Source organism: Euprymna scolopes, chromosome 36 (assembly GCF_053919585.1).
Source record: "Euprymna scolopes isolate OS-2025 chromosome 36, ASM5391958v1, whole genome shotgun sequence".
NCBI lineage: Eukaryota > Metazoa > Mollusca > Cephalopoda > Sepiida > Sepiolidae > Euprymna > Euprymna scolopes.
Genome location: NC_136517.1, coordinates 4240115 through 4263487, shown reverse-complemented (window position 1 = coordinate 4263487; position 23373 = coordinate 4240115). Strand labels below are relative to the sequence as shown.

At 30.3% G+C, this 23373-nt stretch overlaps 1 protein-coding gene across 14 annotated transcripts in view; it reads left to right on the top strand.

Moving 5' to 3' along the window:
- LOC145260287 (ral GTPase-activating protein subunit alpha-1-like) overlaps nucleotides 1-23373 on the top strand; it is a 476501-nt gene that overhangs the window by 63923 nt on the left and 389205 nt on the right. For all 14 annotated transcript variants that reach the window (XM_080118139.1, XM_080118137.1, XM_080118136.1 and 11 more), the window contains exons 8-11: nucleotides 1205-1343; nucleotides 1943-2081; nucleotides 4609-4870; nucleotides 12630-12701. In XM_080118139.1, coding sequence (XP_079974265.1) covers nucleotides 1205-1343; nucleotides 1943-2081; nucleotides 4609-4870; nucleotides 12630-12701 — 612 coding nt within the window. The remainder of the gene's footprint in view (nucleotides 1-1204; nucleotides 1344-1942; nucleotides 2082-4608; nucleotides 4871-12629; nucleotides 12702-23373) is intronic.

Sequence of the window (23373 nt, the reverse complement as noted above, 5' to 3'; positions counted from 1 at the left end):
CTTCTAGTACAAAAATGTCTTTTCGAATTCTACACAATAATTCCAAAGAAAAATCGTAAATTTACGTATATCGTAAATTAGTAGCAATATGCAGACACAACACGTTTCAACAAAGTTCATCCATAGTAATTCAACAGGCTTTGTAAAATAATTCTTTTTTTTTTTTTTTTTTTTTTCAACAACGTAAGTTCATACACAAAATATTTCTTACTTCCCACGACAAATAGTTCCAATTATTTATATAAAGATAAAGGCAATAACAAACAATTAATTTTCCCAAAAAAAAAAAATATATGGCTGCCGTTCCCACGTGGCATAAAATGGTACAATAGTCGTTGTATTTATATTTTTTCTTTCGAAACTCGTAATCCTTTAGTGTAGTTTCGAATTCAACTTGCGACCATTTTTTTTTTTTTTTTTTTTTTTTTACTTGTCAAAATAAATATAAATTCCACTTTACCTTGAACATGTTTCTATAATTTCTTGTGAGTTCTTTACGAAGAAAAATCCGTACTTTTCGCTACTTTAGGTAGGAAAAATTTTTAAATTCATTGACGCACGTGGTCAAAAATCCTTGTGTAGTTTGTTTTTTTCGTAAAACAAAAAATCCTTGCATTGTACACAGTCCTTGGTACGGTAATTTATCTCTGTTAAGAGAAAGAACATCCTTTCGTCGCCATTGTTATATTCCTAAATACTTAGGAAATAAAGACAAACGTGAGTTACACCGAGTGGTATGTGTAATGGGATTTATTTATAATACAGAAACGTAAGGCTGCTCGCCTAAGGTAAATAGAAGTACATAGTAACAAGTATGGGAAAGAAAGTCTGATAATCAACACGTAAGACTATCCGTCTTACTGCGACTGCTTGTCTGCCGCTGTCTGCCAAACAGTCCAATATATATATACAGTTTGTAACCGGTGTATAGCCAGTTATGTTCCTTCACAACAGAAATCATGCAACATTAGACAGATGAAGGCCATATGTAGAAATGGATCCAGAGAGAGAACCCTTTGATGTTTCAGCACCTCTCCTGCAACATTATGATGTCATCCTGCAACGTTTAAGTTTCGATAAAGAAATTGCTTTGATGAGTAAACAAGTAAATAGAATTATTAAAATTTATCTTTATTTGATGAAAAACTAAAATTGTTCTTGATGTGTTTTTACAACATTAATTTGGATTGACTTCTCTTTTCAGGTTATTAAAGTCGAATGGCTAAATAAGAGTATGAGAGAGACAAGTTTTGTTTTTTTATTTGATAAGTTCAAAAGTTCTTACTTAAAATGGTTGCTTCCTGAATTTGATATGAACAGAAGCATATATGATCCTCCCTTAGGTAAGTAAACCAATATTATCTCACTTATTCTTACTCTAGTTGCAAATGGATGCAAGTGTTGAATGAAATTTATTCGCATGGAAAGAAACATCTTGTTAGAAAAGGTTTGCTGAAAGAGAGCTTATGACTATGTATTTTAATCTGTGCGTGTGCAGTGTTCTGATGCATAGACTAATGTGAAGGAAACAGCCTATCAGTGATTGTTGCTTTTCCCACATGATGTGTGAGTGTGTTTATAACATCAACCTAATGCATATGAGTTGCTAGTTATGCTAGCAAACTGAATAAAACATTTTGACTGACTGTCTGAACACGAGAAAAAATAATGATCTTGGAATGACAGCCTGTCAGTTTTTTTAAGTTTGGGTAGACTTTTTGGAGCCTGAATGATTATTTTTCCTCATGTTTGATGGAAGAAAATCAAGTTTTTTTATGTAAAAAAAAAAATTCAATAAAATTAAATTCATGTCTTTTTTTTTATTTTGTGTAAGATGAATGTTAAACCAAATATGTTTAGATGTTTCTCAATTATTTTAATTTTATTTTTTAATAATTAACGTTTAGATGTTTCTCAATTATTTTAATTTTATTTTTTTAAGAATTACCAAAGACAAGGAAAATGCAGGAACTCAAAGCACAAGATGTACCAACCAGTATTTCTGAATGTCAAGATTCTTTTGTTCGTTGGCTTTCAACATTTGTCAGCTCTGCCAAACGACCAGAGGCAGCAATGTCAAAGTGAGTTATTAAAAATGTATCATAATAATTAAAAATGCATCATAATTAAATAATACTCACGGTCCTGGATATGACCTTAAACTATATCTGATGGTGAGGCCCCAGCTTGCAGGCTTTGGGGAGTGTGGAGCCACCTCTTCATTGCCATTGCTTCCAGCTCCACTCTGACCCAGAGTGGGTTAAACAGAAACAGACTTGAAAAAAAAAATATATATATATATATTCTAATAAAAATTTTTTCTTCAAAATCACTGGATTCGGCATTAAATAACCTGGAAAGTGTTTATATGCCGTAAAACAAAAACAACCAACCAACCATGTACTCGCTCTCTCTCTTCTGTGTGTGTATAGACGTGTGTGTATATGTACACATATTAGACAATAATTTTATTTTAACCATGACTGGCCTCTTTTAGGTTTGCAACTAAGATAGAATTTTTCATTTTATTACTAATTTATTGGAAACCAAGCAGCAGAGAAAAAATGCAATTATAACTCTTTCTATCTTTTAACCAGCTTTGACAAAAATTAAATGCAAAAACAAAAAATGAGAGAAAATGTAGTTTAAACCCTTCTCTACCTGCTTATTTTTTTTTATTAATTTCAATTTCTATAACCCACTTGTAGCATGCATAGTTAAGATAATATTGAAATGTTTTATTAAACAACAACAAAAAAAGATAATTTTAATTCTTAATTTCTCTCATTTAAGCTTAGTTAATTGATGTATCATACAATCTTTCAAATCTCTACAGAAGATGTATTATGTCAGTTAAGATTTATGTTTTTGGAAATATGGTTTATACTAGATTTTTTTTTAGTCTGTTAGAAACGTGCATTACAAAAGTTGTCACTTGTTGACTTGGAATTAGTGGTTTGCACCAAATTCTACAGTAAATGTTGCACTATAGTGACTAATTCCTATTAATCCCTATTAACTATGCATCGAACGGATACCATAATGCTTAGTTCCATGCACCTTATCACAAAGGTTCATAGAAATTTTAGCCAGTAGTTTCCCAGAAAAAGTGGAGTAAATGTGGTATTGTGGTGATTAATATCTATTAATCTCTAATTATGCATTGAATGGATAACATAATACTTAGTTTGCTGCACCTTATCACAAAGGTTAATACAGAATTTCAGCCAGATCGGCCCAGTAGTTTTCCAGAAAAAGTGAAACTGACCGATAGATTAAGAAATATAATATAGATTTTTTAAAACAGCTTAACATTTTGTTGAAAATTTTCCAAGTCTAAAGCTTCAAACTTGGAAGGAATTATTAAACAATCGTTAAAAACATTTTTTTTTTCTAAATGGTCATAATATTATTAAATGGTTATAATAATATTATTTAATGTTTATAATAATATTATTAAATGATTATAATAATATTAATTTGGAGAGATTATCAAATTAAGAAGATGACTAGAAAGACTTTGTTCTTTTAATACAATGTCCTCATCAAAATAACGTTCTACATGTTTTTTATTAATTAGAAAAATAATAAAACCGGTGTACTAATTCAGAATTATGAAAAAGCAAGAGATAGTGATTCTGTAGTAATACATAGTTACAGACATTATTAGATATATATATTTATTTCCACAGCCAAACAATGTCCCAGTTCACAAGAGCGTGAAAGCCAACAAACTGGAAGTCCAAGACTGGAGTTTCGCCCTCATTTGAGCTGATCAGTTTGATATATCTGAACTTGGAATTTAAACCCCAAGCCTGCAAGAAATATAAATTAATTATGGAGTTATCTCCCTTGTGTTTTGAATTTTTTGTTTTCAAAATGGCTGGCAAAATGGTGACTTTTATTTTTAAACACCTTAAAAATAATAGTTGATGAGAAATAATTCCCATCAACTATTATGTTTTTTAATTGTTTAAAAATAGATTTAGACAAAAGATTATCATTTTGCGCTCTATGAAAATATGAACATTACTTTCTGTTTGTGTGATTTTGGGTGATATATTCAAAATTAATAATCTCAGTTTAACTTCAAAAATATATACATGTACATTAATTAAAACTGTTTAATTTTGGTTTCAGAAAAATCAGATATTCTTGTCTTGAATTCTCCCTGCACTAAAAAATGAAAGAAAAATCTGTATGATATATGTATTCATAATGAAACAAAAAGTAGTTTTATTTTTAAATAATAAAATCAAATTTTATAAGTGTCCTAGAAGTCACTGTTTTGCCTGCCATTTTGAAAAATAAAGAAAAAAAGTGAGATTATTCCACAACTTATACTTCCTAGATTTATGTTTTAATGCCTAAAAATTCCCATTAATTGCTTAAAAATAATTTCCTTTATAAATATAAAATTACTTGATTAATTTACATGATTTTTAAGATATGATATTTTTCGACCAGAATCCAACATCATGTAAGCACATACAGTATATAATTTTTTTTCGTTTTAAAACTTTTATAAAATTTAATTTAAAAAAAAAAAAAAAAGCGGGACAAAGGACTAAATTTTTTTTATTTTTTTTTTTTTTATTGTATTTTTAGGGGTTTATCTTGTTCTCTCCTAACGGAACAAAGCCATCAGTCTGATGAGTCATGTGATGTGAATGAGCCGAAAGGAGACGGTGACCAGTTGGTGCCACCTAGTGCAGCTGGTACCCTATCGACGACCGCCCAGTGTACAGAAACCTCAACTAATTCCAGTATATGTAGCGAAGACCACAGTCTTTCAGAATATGAAATCGTCAAATCCGTTTTGTTTTCAACGCGGGAAAATGTCAATGTTGTTCACGAAACATTCAGACAAGTATGGACACGTTTTTTCCTTTCTTTTTTTTTAATTATTTTGGATTATGTTTTAGGGTTTGTACAAACTTGAAAAGTCTTTGAATTTCGACTTTTGCTTTTTGAAAAGCCTTATTTTTATATAGGATTGTAGAAGGTGGTACAATGCAGAAATAACGGAAAGACACAAGCTGAAGCAGGTGAGAAATTTATTAATACAACTTATAAATACATGTGTACATATTCATATTTCATATATGTAGTATATTTATATTTGCACAGTGGTCACCTGGGAAAGTCGGTCTGGTGGTATGTCCGTGTAATATAATATTTCGAGAAAGATGTCTTCGTCAGATATTTACTTGCCTTTGACAAACGTGCTGTTGTAAGCAGTAACTATACCGCAGCAAATTATCGCTCAGAACTTGTGGGTAGTATATGGTTAGGGTTTTTTTTTTTTTTCTCAATTCTTATTTTATATTTCTAAATTATTTATTTTATTTTATATTGTATTTTATTTATTTGTTTTGTTTTTTTTTGTTTTTTTTTATAATAGTTTATCTTTGGTTCAAACGTGTTGTAAACAGTAACAATATCGGGCTAAATAATTGTCCGGACCTTGTTGGTGGCTTTTTAATTTAATATGATTGAGTTTTTTTTTTTTTTTTTACTTATTTTTATTTCTAATTTATTTATTTGTTTTATTTATTTATATAGTAGTTTATGTTTATATTGAGGAGATTTAATTAACTAATTTATTTGTTGTTTGTGTTTCTGCGTTCTGTTTGGGGTGGTGGGAGCGTAGACTTAGAATAAATCGGTTGGTCAAGGGAGACTACTTGATGGGTTGTTCTAAGGGGGATAATCGTTACCGATATTTCTTCTCAGTTAGATGTATAATGTTGCATTACTTTTTTATGTATTTATTTGTTTGCTTATTTATTTTATTTTAGTGATATTATTCTCATTCTGGGGGTATTTTATTTAATACCTTATGTAGTGTATATATTCTCATTTATGGATTCTTGTATCTTTAATTCAATTATATAGTAACTATAATTATTTATTTATATATGCAATGTGTTATGACGAAGTGGTTAGAAGTTATTTCGAGAGTTTGAGTAATTTTTATTTATTTATTTTTTTATAATGTATTTGTTTAGTTGAGTTAACTTGGGTTTCTGTTTTTGGTGTATTATGTCTTATTGTTTTTTGCGATTAATATTGTTAGGTTTACTCGGAGAAATCAATTGGGTTATACTGGGGCATATAAACTTATAAATTTGCATGAGTCATATACATGTAGCCGTGTAGCCCACATGCCGCACCATCTAATTCATATATCTTAGGCTTGCTATTTAATTGTTAAACATTGTTGTTATTATTATTAATGTGTAGTAATCTTGAATAGGGATTGCTTATTTATTATTTTGTTTATTTATTTTGGTTTAGTTTAATTTAATTTTGGATTTATTTTTTTATTTTATTTTGTTTGTTTGTTTATTTTTTAATTGTATTATACAATGGTGGGATGGTGTGCATTAAGTTAAGAATGATGAGCCTAATTCATGTTGTCGATTAATCTTGGGATGTAATTTGGCAATCAGGATTGATTCTTTGATACAAAGGTTGCCAACATTGCGTTCGGTGGCTAAAATATCTACTCTGATGGATGTTAGTGTTGCCGCATGTGTGAAGGCGTTTGCGAACAGAAGAGGCTTGTGTTTGTATATGTTCACAACAGCCATCCGCAAAGCTATACACAGAGAGGGTCTAGACATACAACTTATACACACTGGGCCATCACTACGACAGCATTTGTCAAAACGCAAAACCCACCTAAGCAACGTAACCTGCACCCTAACTAACTGCCCGATGAACACCACTAACATGTGCCACCGTACATACACAGTATATCGCATACAGTGCACCAAATGTGACCAATCATACGTCGGTCGCTCAGTGAGACACCTGCACATTAGAGTAAAAGAACACATACAAGCACAAGCCTCTTCTGTTCGCGATGATTTGCTGCAGTATAGTTACTGCTTACAACAGCACGTTTGTCAAAGGCAAGTAAATATCTGACGAAGACATCTTTCTCGAAATATTATATTACACGGACATACCACCAGACCGACTTTCCCAGGTGACCACTGTGCAAATATAAATATACTGCGTATATGAAATATGAATATGTACACATGTATTTATAAGTTGTATTAATAAATTTCTCACCTGCTTCAGCCTGTGTCTTTCCGTTACTTCTACATTGTACCGCCTTCTACAATTCTATTTAACTACATACTATACAATGCTTCAAGCAAACTACACCCACCTCTTATCCCTTATTTTTATGATTACCTTGAAAATATGGAAAATCTCTTGAAATGGTATTCTTTATGTTCATTAAAAATTTGTGACGATATATTAAAAATAAAATCGAAATAAATACTATTATTAATAAAAATACCATTAAAATATTTTTTAAATATAAAAAAATCGAAACACATTGTTCTGAAATTGCATTGTATTACTGTGGATACAAGAGTTATGCCCCTTTATCATAAAACTATTGCAGGTAGATTTGTGATGAAGGAACGTAACTCAATTTTTTTTTTTTTTTTACATGGCCAGCCTAGTTTTCAATTATCACAATTTTTTTTGTTTTTCCTCGTATTTATAAATTAATTTTTTCGTGGGAAATAGCAGCTGCCATAAATAAAAATGACCCTCTCTCTAAAAGAATAGTTTCCTTGCATGAATGGGATCCTCCAATGCTGACTTTTCCCTCCCCCTATAATTGTGACAATCAAAAATGAGGCCAGCCAGACCAAAAATTGTTGGAAGGAAATTTAAAGCTGTAAAGAGAGTTAATATTTGAGCATTTAAAACTACTTTAAAACACTAAAAAAAATGATGCAAAGTAATTTTTATTGGTAATAATTATTTGTTGTATATTTAATTTTTGACCACTTTTTCAAATCATTATGGATTGTAAAACAAACTCCAAATTTTGTTTTGAAAACTTGAATTTTGTCTGGAGAGAGCCTTAAAAATTTTTGAAAAGTCCTTGAAAATGGACATTGAAAATTTGTATGAATCCTGGGTTTTAAAGATCTCAAAAATAAACGACTGAAAATGATAAATTCTGATCTAAAATAGAATCTTCTGTTTTAACAAATCGAGACAATGTTTTGTTTATTAAAAAGTTTTGTAAATAAAAGACAAACGCACCAAAACATTTTTATTTCTCCAGATATTTGCCTCTATTGGAAATCAAACTTGTGACAAAAAGCAAAACAATCAAATTTCTTATTCATTTGTTTAGTGTCTGAAGGTCAATCTGAAGAAACTCGTATAGACCTGAATTTTTTTGCTTTCATTTATTTCTGGGGTCTTTAAACCTTAATTGATCCTTTAATTTAATGGAAATACTTTTACCTGAGCACAATTTGAGCACGTGTGGCATGTAGAGAAATAATGAGAATAAATCGATAGCTGTATAATATGAGTCTTAAAGCCAAACTTAAATATAATGATGGGTTTACAACAGATGCTGTTGCTTCACTATAGACTCATTGCACAAGCATCCTTACAAGGGATATCCATTGCTTCTCGAGGCAGAAAGGGAACCTTTATTTTATTTTTATTTTTTATATCATAAGCACATGCCATTTTCAAATAATCTATCTTTGCAAGTCGTAAGTATATATGTTCAGTGTCGTCAAATTGTATTTTCTTATCTTCAACAGTTTTTTGTTAAACCCAAACAAGGAATATTGCAACTTGAACTTAAGGGGCTACTATTTGGGATCATGCCTGTAAATACTGCTGGCATCAGTTCAGGCTGTCTGAAGATGTTGGCTTCCTGAAACGAAATGCGTCTAACATTGATGCTTTAAGTTTTGCAAAACTTAATTATGTTCTGCAAAACCATAAAACAAAAACAACAACCCCTTTTCCCATCTCCCCTTTCTCTTTCTATCTCTCTCACTTCCTGACTGGTTTCCTAACTTCAAATGTACCAAACATTAATACTGTAACCTTTTTCCCCTCTCCCATTGCAAGACTCATTCATGTTCTGCAGGGCACGGAACAAAAACAATAAAATCCACTATAAAACAACCAAACCAAACACTACAAAATATCAGGTCAAAAATTGAAGATACAAAAAGCTTGAAGAATAAAAACCTTCTTCAAAATAACTGAATCCAACATGAATACTATTTTAAAAATGACTGAATCCAACATGAATACTATTTTCAAAATAACTGAATCCAACATGAATACTATTTTCAAAATAACTGAATCCAACATGAATACTATTTTCAAAATGACTGAATCCAACATGAATACTATTTTCAAAATGACTGAATCCAACATGAATACTATTTTCAAAATGACTGAATCCAACATGAATACTATTTTCAAAATGACTGAATCCAACATGAATACTATTTTCAAAATAACTGAATCCAACATGAATACTATTTTCAAAATGACTGAATCCAACATGAATACTATTTTCAAAATGACTGAATCCAACATGAATACTATTTTCAAAATGACTGAATCCAACATGAATACTATTTTCAAAATGACTGAATCCAACATGAATACTATTTTCAAAATGACTGAATCCAACATGAATACTATTTTCAAAATAACTGAATCCAACATGAATACTATTTTCAAAATGACTGAATCCAACATGAATACTATTTTCAAAATGACTGAATCCAACATGAATACTATTTTCAAAATGACTGAATCCAACATGAATACTATTTTCAAAATGACTGAATCCAACATGAATACTATTTTCAAAATGACTGAATCCAACATGAATACTATTTTCAAAATGACTGAATCCAACATGAATACTATTTTCAAAATGACTGAATCCAACATGAATACTATTTTCAAAATGACTGAATCCAACATGAATACTATTTTCAAAATGACTGAATCCAACATGAATACTATTTTCAAAATGACTGAATCCAACATGAATACTATTTTCAAAATGACTGAATCCAACATGAATACTATTTTCAAAATAACTGAATCCAACATGAATACTATTTTCAAAATGACTGAATCCAACATGAATACTATTTTCAAAATGACTGAATCCAACATGAATACTATTTTCAAAATGACTGAATCCAACATGAATACTATTTTCAAAATAACTGAATCCAACATGAATACTATTTTCAAAATGACTGAATCCAACATGAATACTATTTTCAAAATGACTGAATCCAACATGAATACTATTTTCAAAATGACTGAATCCAACATGAATACTATTTTCAAAATGACTGAATCCAACATGAATACTATTTTCAAAATAACTGAATCCAACATGAATACTATTTTCAAAATGACTGAATCCAACATGAATACTATTTTCAAAATGACTGAATCCAACATGAATACTATTTTCAAAATAACTGAATCCAACATGAATACTATTTTCAAAATGACTGAATCCAACATGAATACTATTTTCAAAATGACTGAATCCAACATGAATACTATTTTCAAAATGACTGAATCCAACATGAATACTATTTTCAAAATGACTGAATCCAACATGAATACTATTTTCAAAATAACTGAATCCAACATGAATACTATTTTCAAAATGACTGAATCCAACATGAATACTATTTTCAAAATAACTGAATCCAACATGAATACTATTTTCAAAATGACTGAATCCAACATGAATACTATTTTCAAAATGACTGAATCCAACATGAATACTATTTTCAAAATAACTGAATCCAACATGAATACTATTTTCAAAATGACTGAATCCAACATGAATACTATTTTCAAAATGACTGAATCCAACATGAATACTATTTTCAAAATGACTGAATCCAACATGAATACTATTTTCAAAATGACTGAATCCAACATGAATACTATTTTCAAAATGACTGAATCCAACATGAATACTATTTTCAAAATGACTGAATCCAACATGAATACTATTTTCAAAATGACTGAATCCAACATGAATACTATTTTCAAAATGACTGAATCCAACATGAATACTATTTTCAAAATGACTGAATCCAACATGAATACTATTTTCAAAATAACTGGATTCAACATGAATACTATTTTCAAAATGACTGGATTCAACATTAAATAACCCGAAAAGGGTTGATATGCCGTAAAACAAAGCAACCAAAACAAGAAGATGAGTGTGAAATGTCTGTTCATTTTACATCTAAATTTCTGCATGTATAGTACAGTCAAGGAAACAGGCAGTAGAGAGAGAATTCCAAAGTCTAGCAACTGAAAGGAAAAATCCATTAGAATAGAAGTTCCAGGCAACAGATAATAAATCTGCACGCTCTTGTTTCAGGAAAGGTAATGCTTAGGATGGTGATGACCTCCCCAAGAATGAAACAGAACAGATACTACACTTTTATACTAGCCTGAATATGCCAAATGTCATCTTATTAGTTACGAGGTATTAATGGCAGAAAAATTAAATTTGTGATATGTTTTTAACTCTTGTTCACCCCCAAACAAGACATATTACCACTTGAACATAAGGGACAACTATTTAGGACAATGTCTACTGAGGAATATTCGAGAGATGAGCAAGATGTCTGTTCACATTACATTTAAACTTCTGCATGTAAATACAGTCAGAGAAGTAGAAAATAGGGAGGGAATTCTAAAGTCTATAAATATGAGCGAAGATATCTATTAGAGTAGAAGGCTTTCTAGCATCTAAGGATCTCAACAGTGAAGGGGTGGGATTTTACTGCTAGACAGGTTTGTTGGGGATGTGTTTTTATAAAGTGATCTAAACTTCTGAAATACTATATGATGATAATGTTATTTTTTGTGTAAAACATGTATTTATTCAGATATTAATGTTTGCTTATGGCAGGAAATCGTTAGCTGTGCAGCCAGAAAAAAAAAAAAAACTGATAATTGTAGATAAAATTTTATGGATTTGTGTTTGTCATATGGGCAAGTGGAGGGAGGGGGGGGTAACATACAAATGGATGAAGAGGCATACAAACAGAGATAGAGAAAAAGAGAAGCAGACAGGAAGGTAAAACCAGGCGGGGAAAGAGAGAGAGAAGCAGGAATGTTCTGAAGGATACATTAAGAGGCAGGCCGAACAAGAAAGACTATGATGCTTTTTTACATAGGTGATCTTTTAAACCATTTCAGGTGAAAACATTATTACATATTTATCATTTATTTGTTCATTTGTTATGGCAAAATTAGTATAAAATCCAAAAATTACAAAAAATAATCCAGTAGATATGCTAGATGTATTTTTAACAAATAATCATCCACACTTATGTTTTGTTTAAAAATGGTAGGCCCTTAATTTAAGTCAAGGGAGATAAATCAGTTTGTCATACTGAATTGATCGCACAATTCTTCCACAATAAAGCATACAATAAAACTTGATAATTTGATAAATTCTATTTTTACTTGTAATTATTTTTCTACTGGAGCTATTTTTCATAATTTTTGGGAATATATACTAATTTCAATATGACACGCAAGTATGTAATGTTTCCACCTGAAATGCGTTGGTTTAAAAGATCAGCAATGTAAATAAGCACTGATACTATTTCTGGCATGCTAATTGTAAGTCACTATTATGTAATGTTTAATATTTATCCCATTTAATTATTTTTAAAAATTTTTAAAAGTAAAATAAAAAAAAAAATGTGACAAATCATCCTTAAATTTCTTGTTTTTTTTTTTTTTTGTCTTTTCAGGCTTTGCTCTTTTCACTAAATCATGCTGCAGCAATGAAGAGGGTGATTTTTGTTTACAAGGATTGGTTTCAGGCAGGTATTCTTTGTCTATATTGCCAAATGATGGTTTGTCTCTGAGACGCTTCTCGCAAACTGTCGGCTAAACTGTTTCAAATGGCTGTCGCTCCTGCTGTTGCTATTATCAACCGCAGGATTATTTTATATTTTCAAAAGTATATGTATTTTAAAATTATTTCTATTATAATTATCAAAACATTGCTTTTTTATTTTTTTTTACCAGTGTGGATATTTTTTTTTTTTTTAATTCATTAACATAATTGATTTAAATTTGGTATTTAAAAATTATATTTTTTTCCAATTTTGATACTTACATTTTAATAAAAAATAATCTTTAATGTAAGATTCCAATTTACGTTTTTGATTAACCAAAAAAAAAAAGTCTAATTTTTTTATAACATGTTGAAAATGAATATTTTCTTTTAATTAAAAAAGAAATAATTAAAAAAATAATTTTAATATTTGAATGTAATTTTGAAACCAATGTTTTATACTCCTCCTATTTTATGGTATTTTCAAATACAATCATTTTTAAACTATTCTTGTAAAAATAATAACTAAGAGAAAATAAACAATATGTCATAGAAATGACATTAAATTTCATCTGATAACGAGGCCCAAATTTGGGAGCTTTGGAGAATGTGGAGTTACTCTATAATTAACGTTATTCCCAGGCCGACCTGATTTTTTTTCCTAAACTTATAAATAGATAGTAATCTGTTGGTGTGAGGTCTGAAGAATATGGTGGGTGATGTGTATTATCTTTAATCTTTGTTTTTTTTGTTCAATGAAGTTTATATGCTAAATGAATTGCCCACAGCATTCTGTCAAAATAACTATCTTCATTCAGTGACACGTCATCACCTTGTGCGTTGTAACTAATAATGAACGGATAATGTTTGCTCAAAACAAGCCAAATTAGCACGAATGCTTGAATAAAAACCAGCAACAACGAGTACTTGTGAACCAGTCATTTAGCATAAAACTAAGCAAGATTTTGCCAGTTTTTTTTTTTTACTTCACTCTAAACAAGGCATAGTGCCATATTGACATAAGGAGCTACTATTTGGGACCATATCTACAGGGATATTATGTAGGGAGTTGAGAAGTGAGGTATCTGTTCATATTACACTTGAACTTTTGCATATCATTACTATCAGGAAAGCAGTAGACTGGGAAGGAATTCCAGTCGAACAGTTTGATGGAAGAAATTATTATGAGTAGAAGGCTTTCTGGCATCTAGAGGAGGGGTGGGATTTTGTTACTTATCGGGCTAGTCATTAGTATTTACTGATACTAATGATACAAATGTCTTGGACGAATGATCATGTTGATGCTTCTAGTGTTCTCTTGTTTGTGTTATAAAAAGAAGGGCAGTCGTTAGCTCAACCAAGTGATTACCAAGTTACTTTGTTCACTATTTTTATTCACAATAACTCCGCAATGATTTCCAATGTATCAGGATTCAAGCTTTGACAGTATTGTTTGATTCCATCGTGGAGGCTGTTTTTGAATTGTGAAAACCATCTCTTCTAAATGTTCCAGTTTTTAAAATCTTTAAAAGACTAGTATGAAGAATGTGTTCTTTGAAAAAGAGTGAACAAAGAAATTTTTTCAATTGAGATAAAATGATAACATCCGAAAGAAAACGAAATTAGTGGTTTTGGCAGATTTCAAATATAATTGACAAGTTATACCTATTTTAAATACAATTAAAGCTTTAATTTAAGGTAAGCAGAACTTGGTTCTTGTCCAGAATTTCCCCCATATTAAAAATCTGTATGATGTACATACCTGTGATGAGACAAAAATACCATATTCCAAAAATCATGTAAATTGATCAAGTAGTTTTATTTTTATGATGAAAATCATTTTTTAAACAATTCATAGGAATTCGTAGTTAAGTTAGAGTTATTGAGTTATCTCCATTCGTTTTTTAAAATTTTTTTAGATTGTTTCTAAAATGGTGGATAAGACAACCGTTCTTTTGTTACTCGTAAACTTTGATTTTCTTATTTAAAAATTAAACTGCTTGATCAATTTATATGAATTTTGGGATATGATATTTTCATTTCATCATGGGTACGTACATCATACAGATTTTTCTTTAATTTTTTCTGTTCAAAGAGGGAGAATTCTGAACAAGAACCCAAAATGTTCATTTCAACTTAATATGTTAAATACTAACCTGGGTGCCCGGCGTTGCCCGGATGTTTGGAAGTGTGTGTTAAGCAAAAAAAAAAAAAAAAAGTGGTAGTAGGCAGGCAGGCTTGAACCCGTAACACAAAGGGAGAAAAGAAAGTGAAAGAAAATCTGACATCTTACCTCTACTCCATGACATGACCGGAAGTTCGAAACGTTAAAATTGGCAATCCAATTGATACGATGACTTGCAAAATTAGTTTGCAAAAAATCGACCCCTCCTGTCAAAAGTTTTAGGCCGACAGACATACATACATACATACATTTAAACAGACAGGTGAGATTTATATTATAGATGAACATATAACAAATTCTTAACCCATGGTTCGTTTTCTTTTTTTTTTTTTTTTTTTTTTTGACCAGAAGGATAGTCATTTCAACAACATCTGTATTTTTCAAAGATATCTGTAGTTAATCATAAAGATGGGAGTATCTTTTAAACATTACATTATCTCTGGTGTATATTAGCAACAGTTTTGGTCTCAGTTTTTATTTTTATTTTATTTTTTTATTTTTTTTACAAGATGGTCACCACTTATCAAGGCCTGGAAGCCACTCGAGAATAAGGGTTATTACGTGTTCAGTATGTTAATGTTGAAATTTGATAAAATGTCTTAAGGGGGCGGTTCACCAGGAATTTGTTTATGTTTGACTTGGAGACATCCAAGTTGTAGTCAGGTGGGAAACAGGCAGATGGAACAGAGTGCACTTCTAGAAGCTTCGTTCATGGAATCTACATTTTGGTTTTGGCACAGATAAAGAGTGGGGGAAATTTTTGACAGTGGTTTCAGCTAGACGGGTGTTTTTCGTGAAAGATTGATGAGGGGGTACCAGGGATTAGAGCTTAGACGAGCACCTGCCATGGAAATAACGATAAAACAAAGACAGGCTTGCAACATCTCTCCTGTGGGAGAGAGATTGCAGGGAAGAGAAAAGGGCATCCCCCACTAAGCCATGAAGTCTATTTTGTACTTTGTCAAGGCAGGATAGGCGGTTGTTAGCATCTCCTGCCCAGATGTGGCAACAGTACTCCATCCTTGGACGTACTTGGCTTTTATATAAGTAGAGAATTGCATCAGCAGTGAAATATCTTCTGGAGCGGTAGAAGGAGTCTACCATTTTTCCAGCGACCTTGGCAATAGACTTGATGTATGTGTTCCATTTCAGATCAGGAGTAACGGTCAAGCCCAGAAGCTTATCAAAGCATGGAGCTTCCCCTAGTCGAGAGCCATCCATTTCAATTGATGCCAGAAGGAGATCAGAGCGTTGATGATGTAAAGATAGGAGCTTGATTTTAGATGCATTAAAAGTAACTAGCCACCTCTTCTCCCACTGTACCACGTGCTCCAGATCCGAGGAGAGAGAATCAGAGAGAACTTTGTCATTTACGGCCTTTGATGTATTGCCATAGATGGTCGTGTCATCAGCATAGATGTCAACGAATGATTTTAATATACTGTGCAAATTTAGTTTCATCTCTTATCAAATCAAAGCACCAACCCATATTTATATATTTTGTATAAAAGAATCCTCTCACTATTCTTTGAGAGTAATTTTAGTATCAAATGATATGATATATTTCCAAAAGAATTTTGATCATAAATTAAAGCCAAAACTTTGGGCACTGATGAATTAAGTTTGCATATCTTACGTGAACAAATACAAAGATATGAGTATGGAATGATCAGGAAAACTACTTGGATAAAAATAACAAAAATGTTGGCAGCCATGTTTGTTATGATAAAGCTAAAGTTATTTTTTGATCACTAATAAATTACAGAAATGTCTTAATTCAATGGAAAAATACATTTTTTGATCACTAATAAATTACAGAAATGTCTTAATTCAATGGCAAAATACATTTTTTGATCACTAATAAATTACAGAAATGTCTTAATTCAATAGCAAAATACATTTTTTGATCACTAATAAATTACAGAAATGTCTTAATTCAATGGCAAAATACATTTTTTGATCACTAATAAATTACAGAAATGTCTTAATTCAATGGCAAAATACATTTTTTGATCACTAATAAATTACAGAAATGTCTTAATTCAATGGCAAAATACATTATTTGATCACTAATAAATTACAGAAATGTCTTAATTCAATGGCAAAATACATTTTTTGATCACTAATAAATTACAGAAATGTCTTAGTTCAATGGCAAAATACATTTATCTTACCTAATGCTACCAAATCAGGACGTTTAAAAATACTTGCTTCCTCATGTAAAATGCACCAATCATGGATGTTGTTTTCTCCGTTCTCTTAGCAAAACTCAATCATGTTCTGCAAAGTAAAAAATAAAATTAGTTTTCTTTCTACAAATTGAACACTGAATAAATATTTATAAAGAACTTAAAGCATAAAACCTTTTTCAAAATTACTAGATTTTACATTAAAAAATCCATAAAACAAAACAGTCAAACCAAATATATATATATATATATATATATATATATATATATATATATATATACATACACACACACACACACACACATATATATATATATATATATATATATATATATATACACACACGCACATATATATATATATATATATATATACACACACACGCACTAGCAGGCCGCCCAGCATTGCTCAGTTGTAAAATATGCTTAAATATGATATTTTTATTTTACTTTTTTTTCTTTTTACATGGTAGTCACCACTTATCAAGGCACGGAAGCCACTCGGGGATAAGAGTTATTGTGTGTACAGTAATCAATTGGAAAATATCGTAGTAATCGTTAGTAATGGAGATTTGATAAAGTGTCTTACTTAAGGGGGCGATTCATCAGGAATTTATTTATGTTGGACGACTTGAAGACATCCAAGTTGTAGTCAGGTGGGAAACAGGCAAGCGGAAGTGAGTTCCACAGGCGTGCGCTTCTAAGAAAGAAGCTTTGTTTATGGAATCTACGTTTTGATTTAGGCACAGATAAAGAATGGGGAAAAATATTGACAGTAGTTTTAGCTAGATGGGTGTTTATCGTGAAAGATTGGCGAAAGGGGACCAGAGATTGAAGCTCAGACGAGCACTTGCCATGGAAATAACAATAAAACAGACTCGCAACATCTCTTCTGTGGGAGAGAAGTTGCAGGAAAGAGAAAAGGACATCCCCATTAAGCCACGATTGATTTTGATTAATGCAGATTTCATATTTATTATATTGAACCCAATATATAGTAAATGATTTAAAAAGTTAAAAAAAATGACTCGTGTGCCATCACTGAGAATCAAAACCAAAACATTTAACTTACAATTTACTTTTTCCTTTGACGTTAATGTCTGAGCTATGAAGACATGTTTGCTGCAAGGTTAAAAATTAAAATATGAATCAATAGCTATTGTGTTACGCATGCATATTCGTAATGCCATTGTTTGATCTTCACCTGGCAAATTCCATTTCTTTGATTTTCACACTTTTGCATCAATTTTCCCCAGCTAAAACCTAAAGTTTTGCATCGGTTCGAATACTCTATATATTAAGTTTCATCTCTGTAGACCAAAAACTGACAGAGGAGTTTGGTAGGCAAAATTTTTAAAATAAATATATATACACATGCATAAATATATATATATATATATATATATATAGAAAGAAGTTTGTGTTTACTATAACCTTTTTATGCAAATATTACGCAAGTATAAATCATGTAGAATATCTGCATGAATATAATTACACGTAATAGTTAACTGAAGATGATTATCTCATAAGAAAACCAAAAAAACTAATACGGAATTAATTAAAACGAATGTTTAAAAGAATATGCAAATTAGTTAGATCTTTTGCAGATGAATGCAATGCCATGACACATATATAACAAAGTTGTAATTTCCTTTCACATAAATAGAAAAAAGGATTTTTATATGAATATCAATACACAAACAAAAAAAAACAACAAATTTATAGGAGTATAAATATATATATATAGAGCTCAAAGCATCATACCTTTTTCCAAAATTACTGGATTCAGCATTAAATAACCCCAAAAAAGGCTGATATTTTTTTTAAAACAAAACTGCCAAAAAACTATCTTATGTATAAAGTTATCTTGTAGGATTCTCAAAGTTTAGTCCAAATAGTATTTCAACTGACAAATCCAACTTGGCTTCTGGTCTATTTTCATTTGTTATTATTGTACTGTGTTACTGACAATATAAAAGCATACTTAACGACAATTTCATAAATTTTTTAAAATCAGCACAGGAGTCACTTATTTTAAATTTAAGAATATAATGGGAGTTATTTAGTGTATGTTTAAAAAATTGCAGACAAAAATTAAACTAACTTCCCTGCATCGTCAGTAACATTGGATAGGTATAACTAGTAATAATTTAATTAAGATTTTTAAGTTTTTAGTCAAACTGAAATACTAAATATGCTGAGAAAAAATCACAAAATAGTGGCAGCCATCTTTGTTGCACTATAATGAGGCTAAAAATATATTTCGGCATCTGATGATTTACAGAAATGTTTTAATTCTACATTAAAATACATTTGTAATAATTAAATACCATTCAACTTGTAAGTGAAAATGTTTATTCAACCGATAGATGGCAGGTACTATCACCCTTTGCCAGAGTGAATCTAGGAGTAGTGGGAACTGACAGATGACCTTTTACACCCCCTAAAGCTTCCAAATTTCGGCTTCACCACTAGATTCAATTCTGTGGCATACCAAAGATCATTATGAGGAGTAGACATGTATGAGTAGTTCGTTTGCAGGCAAAATAAAAAGTAGAAAGAGCTGGGAAATGCTGGTTTGGATAGGATAAAAACACACATTGCCCATTGGTGTTTTAATCAGTTTAGCATTGTGTCCGCGATAAATTTTACTTAACCCATTGCTGGAACCCTAGCATGTATTACCACTTGGATCAGAGTGGACCTGAGACTACAAAGCAACTTCACACTCTCCATGTCTCCTAAATTAGGGCTTCCTTGCTCGGTGTACTTTATAGTCTGACTCTGAACTAAATCTATTTCCTTGATTGAAAATCTTGATTCAACATTTTATTGGAAAAACTTAAAAAAAAACTTTTTTTTATTTTTAACTTCAAAGTTTTTCAACTATTTTTGTTTATTTAAAAAAAAATTTTCTGAATTATTTTTCATAAATTTAAAAAAAAAAAATGTTTTTTAAGGCATCCTTAATTTAATTATTCTGACATCTTTTTTTCTGATTATTTGCATGTTTTCTACTTGTAATCAATGTTATGCACGTCTACCTCCGTTATTGTCTCTTTCCATGCATGTGTATTGTCTAAATGAAAATGACTTCTCTTCTTGATGGTTACGCGTTTATCCCTTTAATCGCTCTTCGGTTTCTTTTATATACACACTCCTCTCCCTTTCCCCCTTTCTTCAATGGTTCGCTCTATCACATGAGATGCAATAAGACACTTGGATCTTTGCTAAGTTTTTAGAAATATCAAAAAAAAAAAAAATGTAGGGAGTTTAGATCAAACAAAAAGTTTGTAAAAATGCAAAAATCTTTTCTTGTTACTATCACTCTATAGTATCAAGTCGGAAAAGAAATAAAAACGTAAAAAATGTCCAATTACAGATGGTTTGTGTACAAACAAGATCGCAAACTAAGCTGTTTACCTCAACTTATTCATTACTAAATTAACAAAACAATCTTTTGCTTCGTGAAGCGTTTCAGTGCTTTTTTTCATTGGTGATCTTTTAAGCAAACACATTTTAGGTGAAAACATTATTACTTACATTTCATGGCAGAATTAGTATAAATTCCAAAAATTACGAAAAATGATCCAGTAGATGTGCTAGAAGTATTTTAAATAAAAAAAATTAGCTGCAGTTACATTCCCAGATAGTGTGTTTAAAGATGGCAGACCTTTAAGTCAAGGATTGTCTCCCTTGTTTGTCATACTGAATTGGCCGCACAATTCTTCTGCATTAAAACACAATAAAACTTGATAATTTGAAAAATTCTGTTTTTATTTGTAATTATTTTTCTACTAGATTATTTTTTGGAATTTATACTAATTTCGCGATTACAGAATAATGTTTTCACCTGAAATGCGTTGGTTTAAAAGATGATTAATGTAAACAAGCACCAGAGTTTCTGCTATGGATCTACTAGAAAGTTCTTTTTTCATCTTTGTTCATTTTACACACCAAATCAATTAAGACAGAACATAGATGGAATCATAAGTCATCATATGCTGACTTTCAGCAGATTCAACTGAGACGTTACTAAAAAATAACAATCTAAATAAGATCTTCAACAAAATTCATCCAAATAAAATTTTTAAATTTCTGAAAGCAACAAAGCTATATAACAAGATACAGTAAAAAAATTAGTAACATTTAATTTCCATCCATCATACTACAAATAATGTTTTGGTATTAAATAAGACATAAAGGGTTGATATGCCATAAAACAAACCGACCAAACCATTGTGTCTACAATTTGTTATCAATGTTGAACCTGGTAAGTACTTAATGAGTTACCATTTGGGATTATCAGAAACTGCATGTAAAATTTATTTGGAGCTCTGGCCACAGATGGTGCGACTCAGCAGTGAAATCAAATGAATCCGAATGGAAAAATTTATTGCTGACCCTGCTTCAGTGAGAAAGAAAAGTAATATCAAATGGAGTTTGATTCTATCAATTTATGGAGTTCCATATTAAATATAAAAATATTTTTAAAAAGAATAAATTTGAATAATTAGCTTAACTCACATTTTCTTAAAGAACAAAATTATAAATTTAAAAAAAAGGGATAAAACTGGAAATGTACAGATTTTATTTCAATCTAATTGGCATTGAATCTGAAAAAAAAAGAAGATTTATTTGACACAAACATGATACCTCATCTTTGGAGTTGTAACAGATCAGATCCAATAGAAGATTTTGCACACACACACATACAGAGAGATCAACTTCCTTTTAAAGTTTTATAGCAATAACAAAAGTTAAAAGGAACTTATGTAAACACTTTTTTGCAGTTTCAACGTAAATCCAATTGTCTGAAATTAATTTTTATAGCAATAACAAAAGTTAAAAGGAACTTATGTAAACACTTTTTTGCAGTTTCAATGTAAATCCAATTGTCTGAAATTAATTTTTATAGCAATAACAAAAGTTAAAAGGAACTTATGTAAACACTTTTTTGCAGTTTCGATGTAAATCCAATTGTCTGAAATTAATTTTTATGCCATCTGTCTACATTAGTATGTGAATTAAAACTTGCTCGAATTGAATTTCGACGTTACATTTCCGACGCTAATTTTTCATGTTTTGAATGACACTAGCTCATAAAATTATCTTCAGTTCTGGCATATTAAACTTGTGATCAAATTTGAAATGTACAGGTCAAAATTTATAGGGATTTTTATTGTTTTGTTTAATATTACAGTGAATTATAGGGCGTTTTATTTTTTATTCAAAATAACATAATAGCATTTCTTTTGGACATGGAGTGCTATGGATAGTTTTATACAATTATTTAAAATTATGACAATTTCAACCTAATTAGGATCTGGAAGTATGAATAAATCTAATTAAGAATTTATTTACTTTTTCTTTTCATATCAGGACTTAAATAACAAAAATATTTGATTGGTATTATTTGGATTCATCGCACTATTGTTCTCATCTTTCGTTTCTGTTGATATAACCTCCGACCTTCTTTAGGGGTATCTTGTCAAACTCAGAAATGTTTCTGTTAAACTTGGGAATTTGAACGTATCACTATATTTACTAGCATACAGTTGTTCCGTCAGCCAGGATTGGATAGAAATCCTAAGTAATTTACAGTTGTATGTTTTGGTCACCTAGACTGAGAATTGAACCTTCAACCTTCAGGAGAATATCACTTTTCCAATTTTTCCAAGTACTCTAACCATTGCGCCATTAGGACAGGTCGATTTGCAACTTTTTTCAGAAAATCAACATGACACTGGTGATGATAGTTGGGATTTGATGTGATAAGAACATATACCAAAAATTAGATTCCCATCTTGAACAGAAAATTGAGCATTTGATTTTAAAAATCGTGTAGAAAAATGCTGAAAAATCCTTCATTTTTATTGCATTTTTCACAACACTGACTTTGAAATTTCACTATTTTTATAAAATATTCAATTAAAATTGATATATTTATATGAAATAAATTGAAAGAAAAATAAATACATGAATTATAATTTTAATTATGAATCACAACTAGCAAAATATCTCAACCTTTACTGCATTGATTAAACAAAAATTGTAAAAAAGCTAATTAGCAACTAAGTCTTTTAAATTTCACAATTCAAAAAAATATGTGGAGATTTATTGCACAATATAACAACTTGATACAAGTTACAGAACCATGTATTTTAATTTTTTATTAGAGGCAATAATATAAACTTATAATAGAACTAAATTATTCTGTATAAATTCCTTTTGAGGAAAATGAAGGCCTAATTTGCTGGCACGATGACTTTGTAATAATG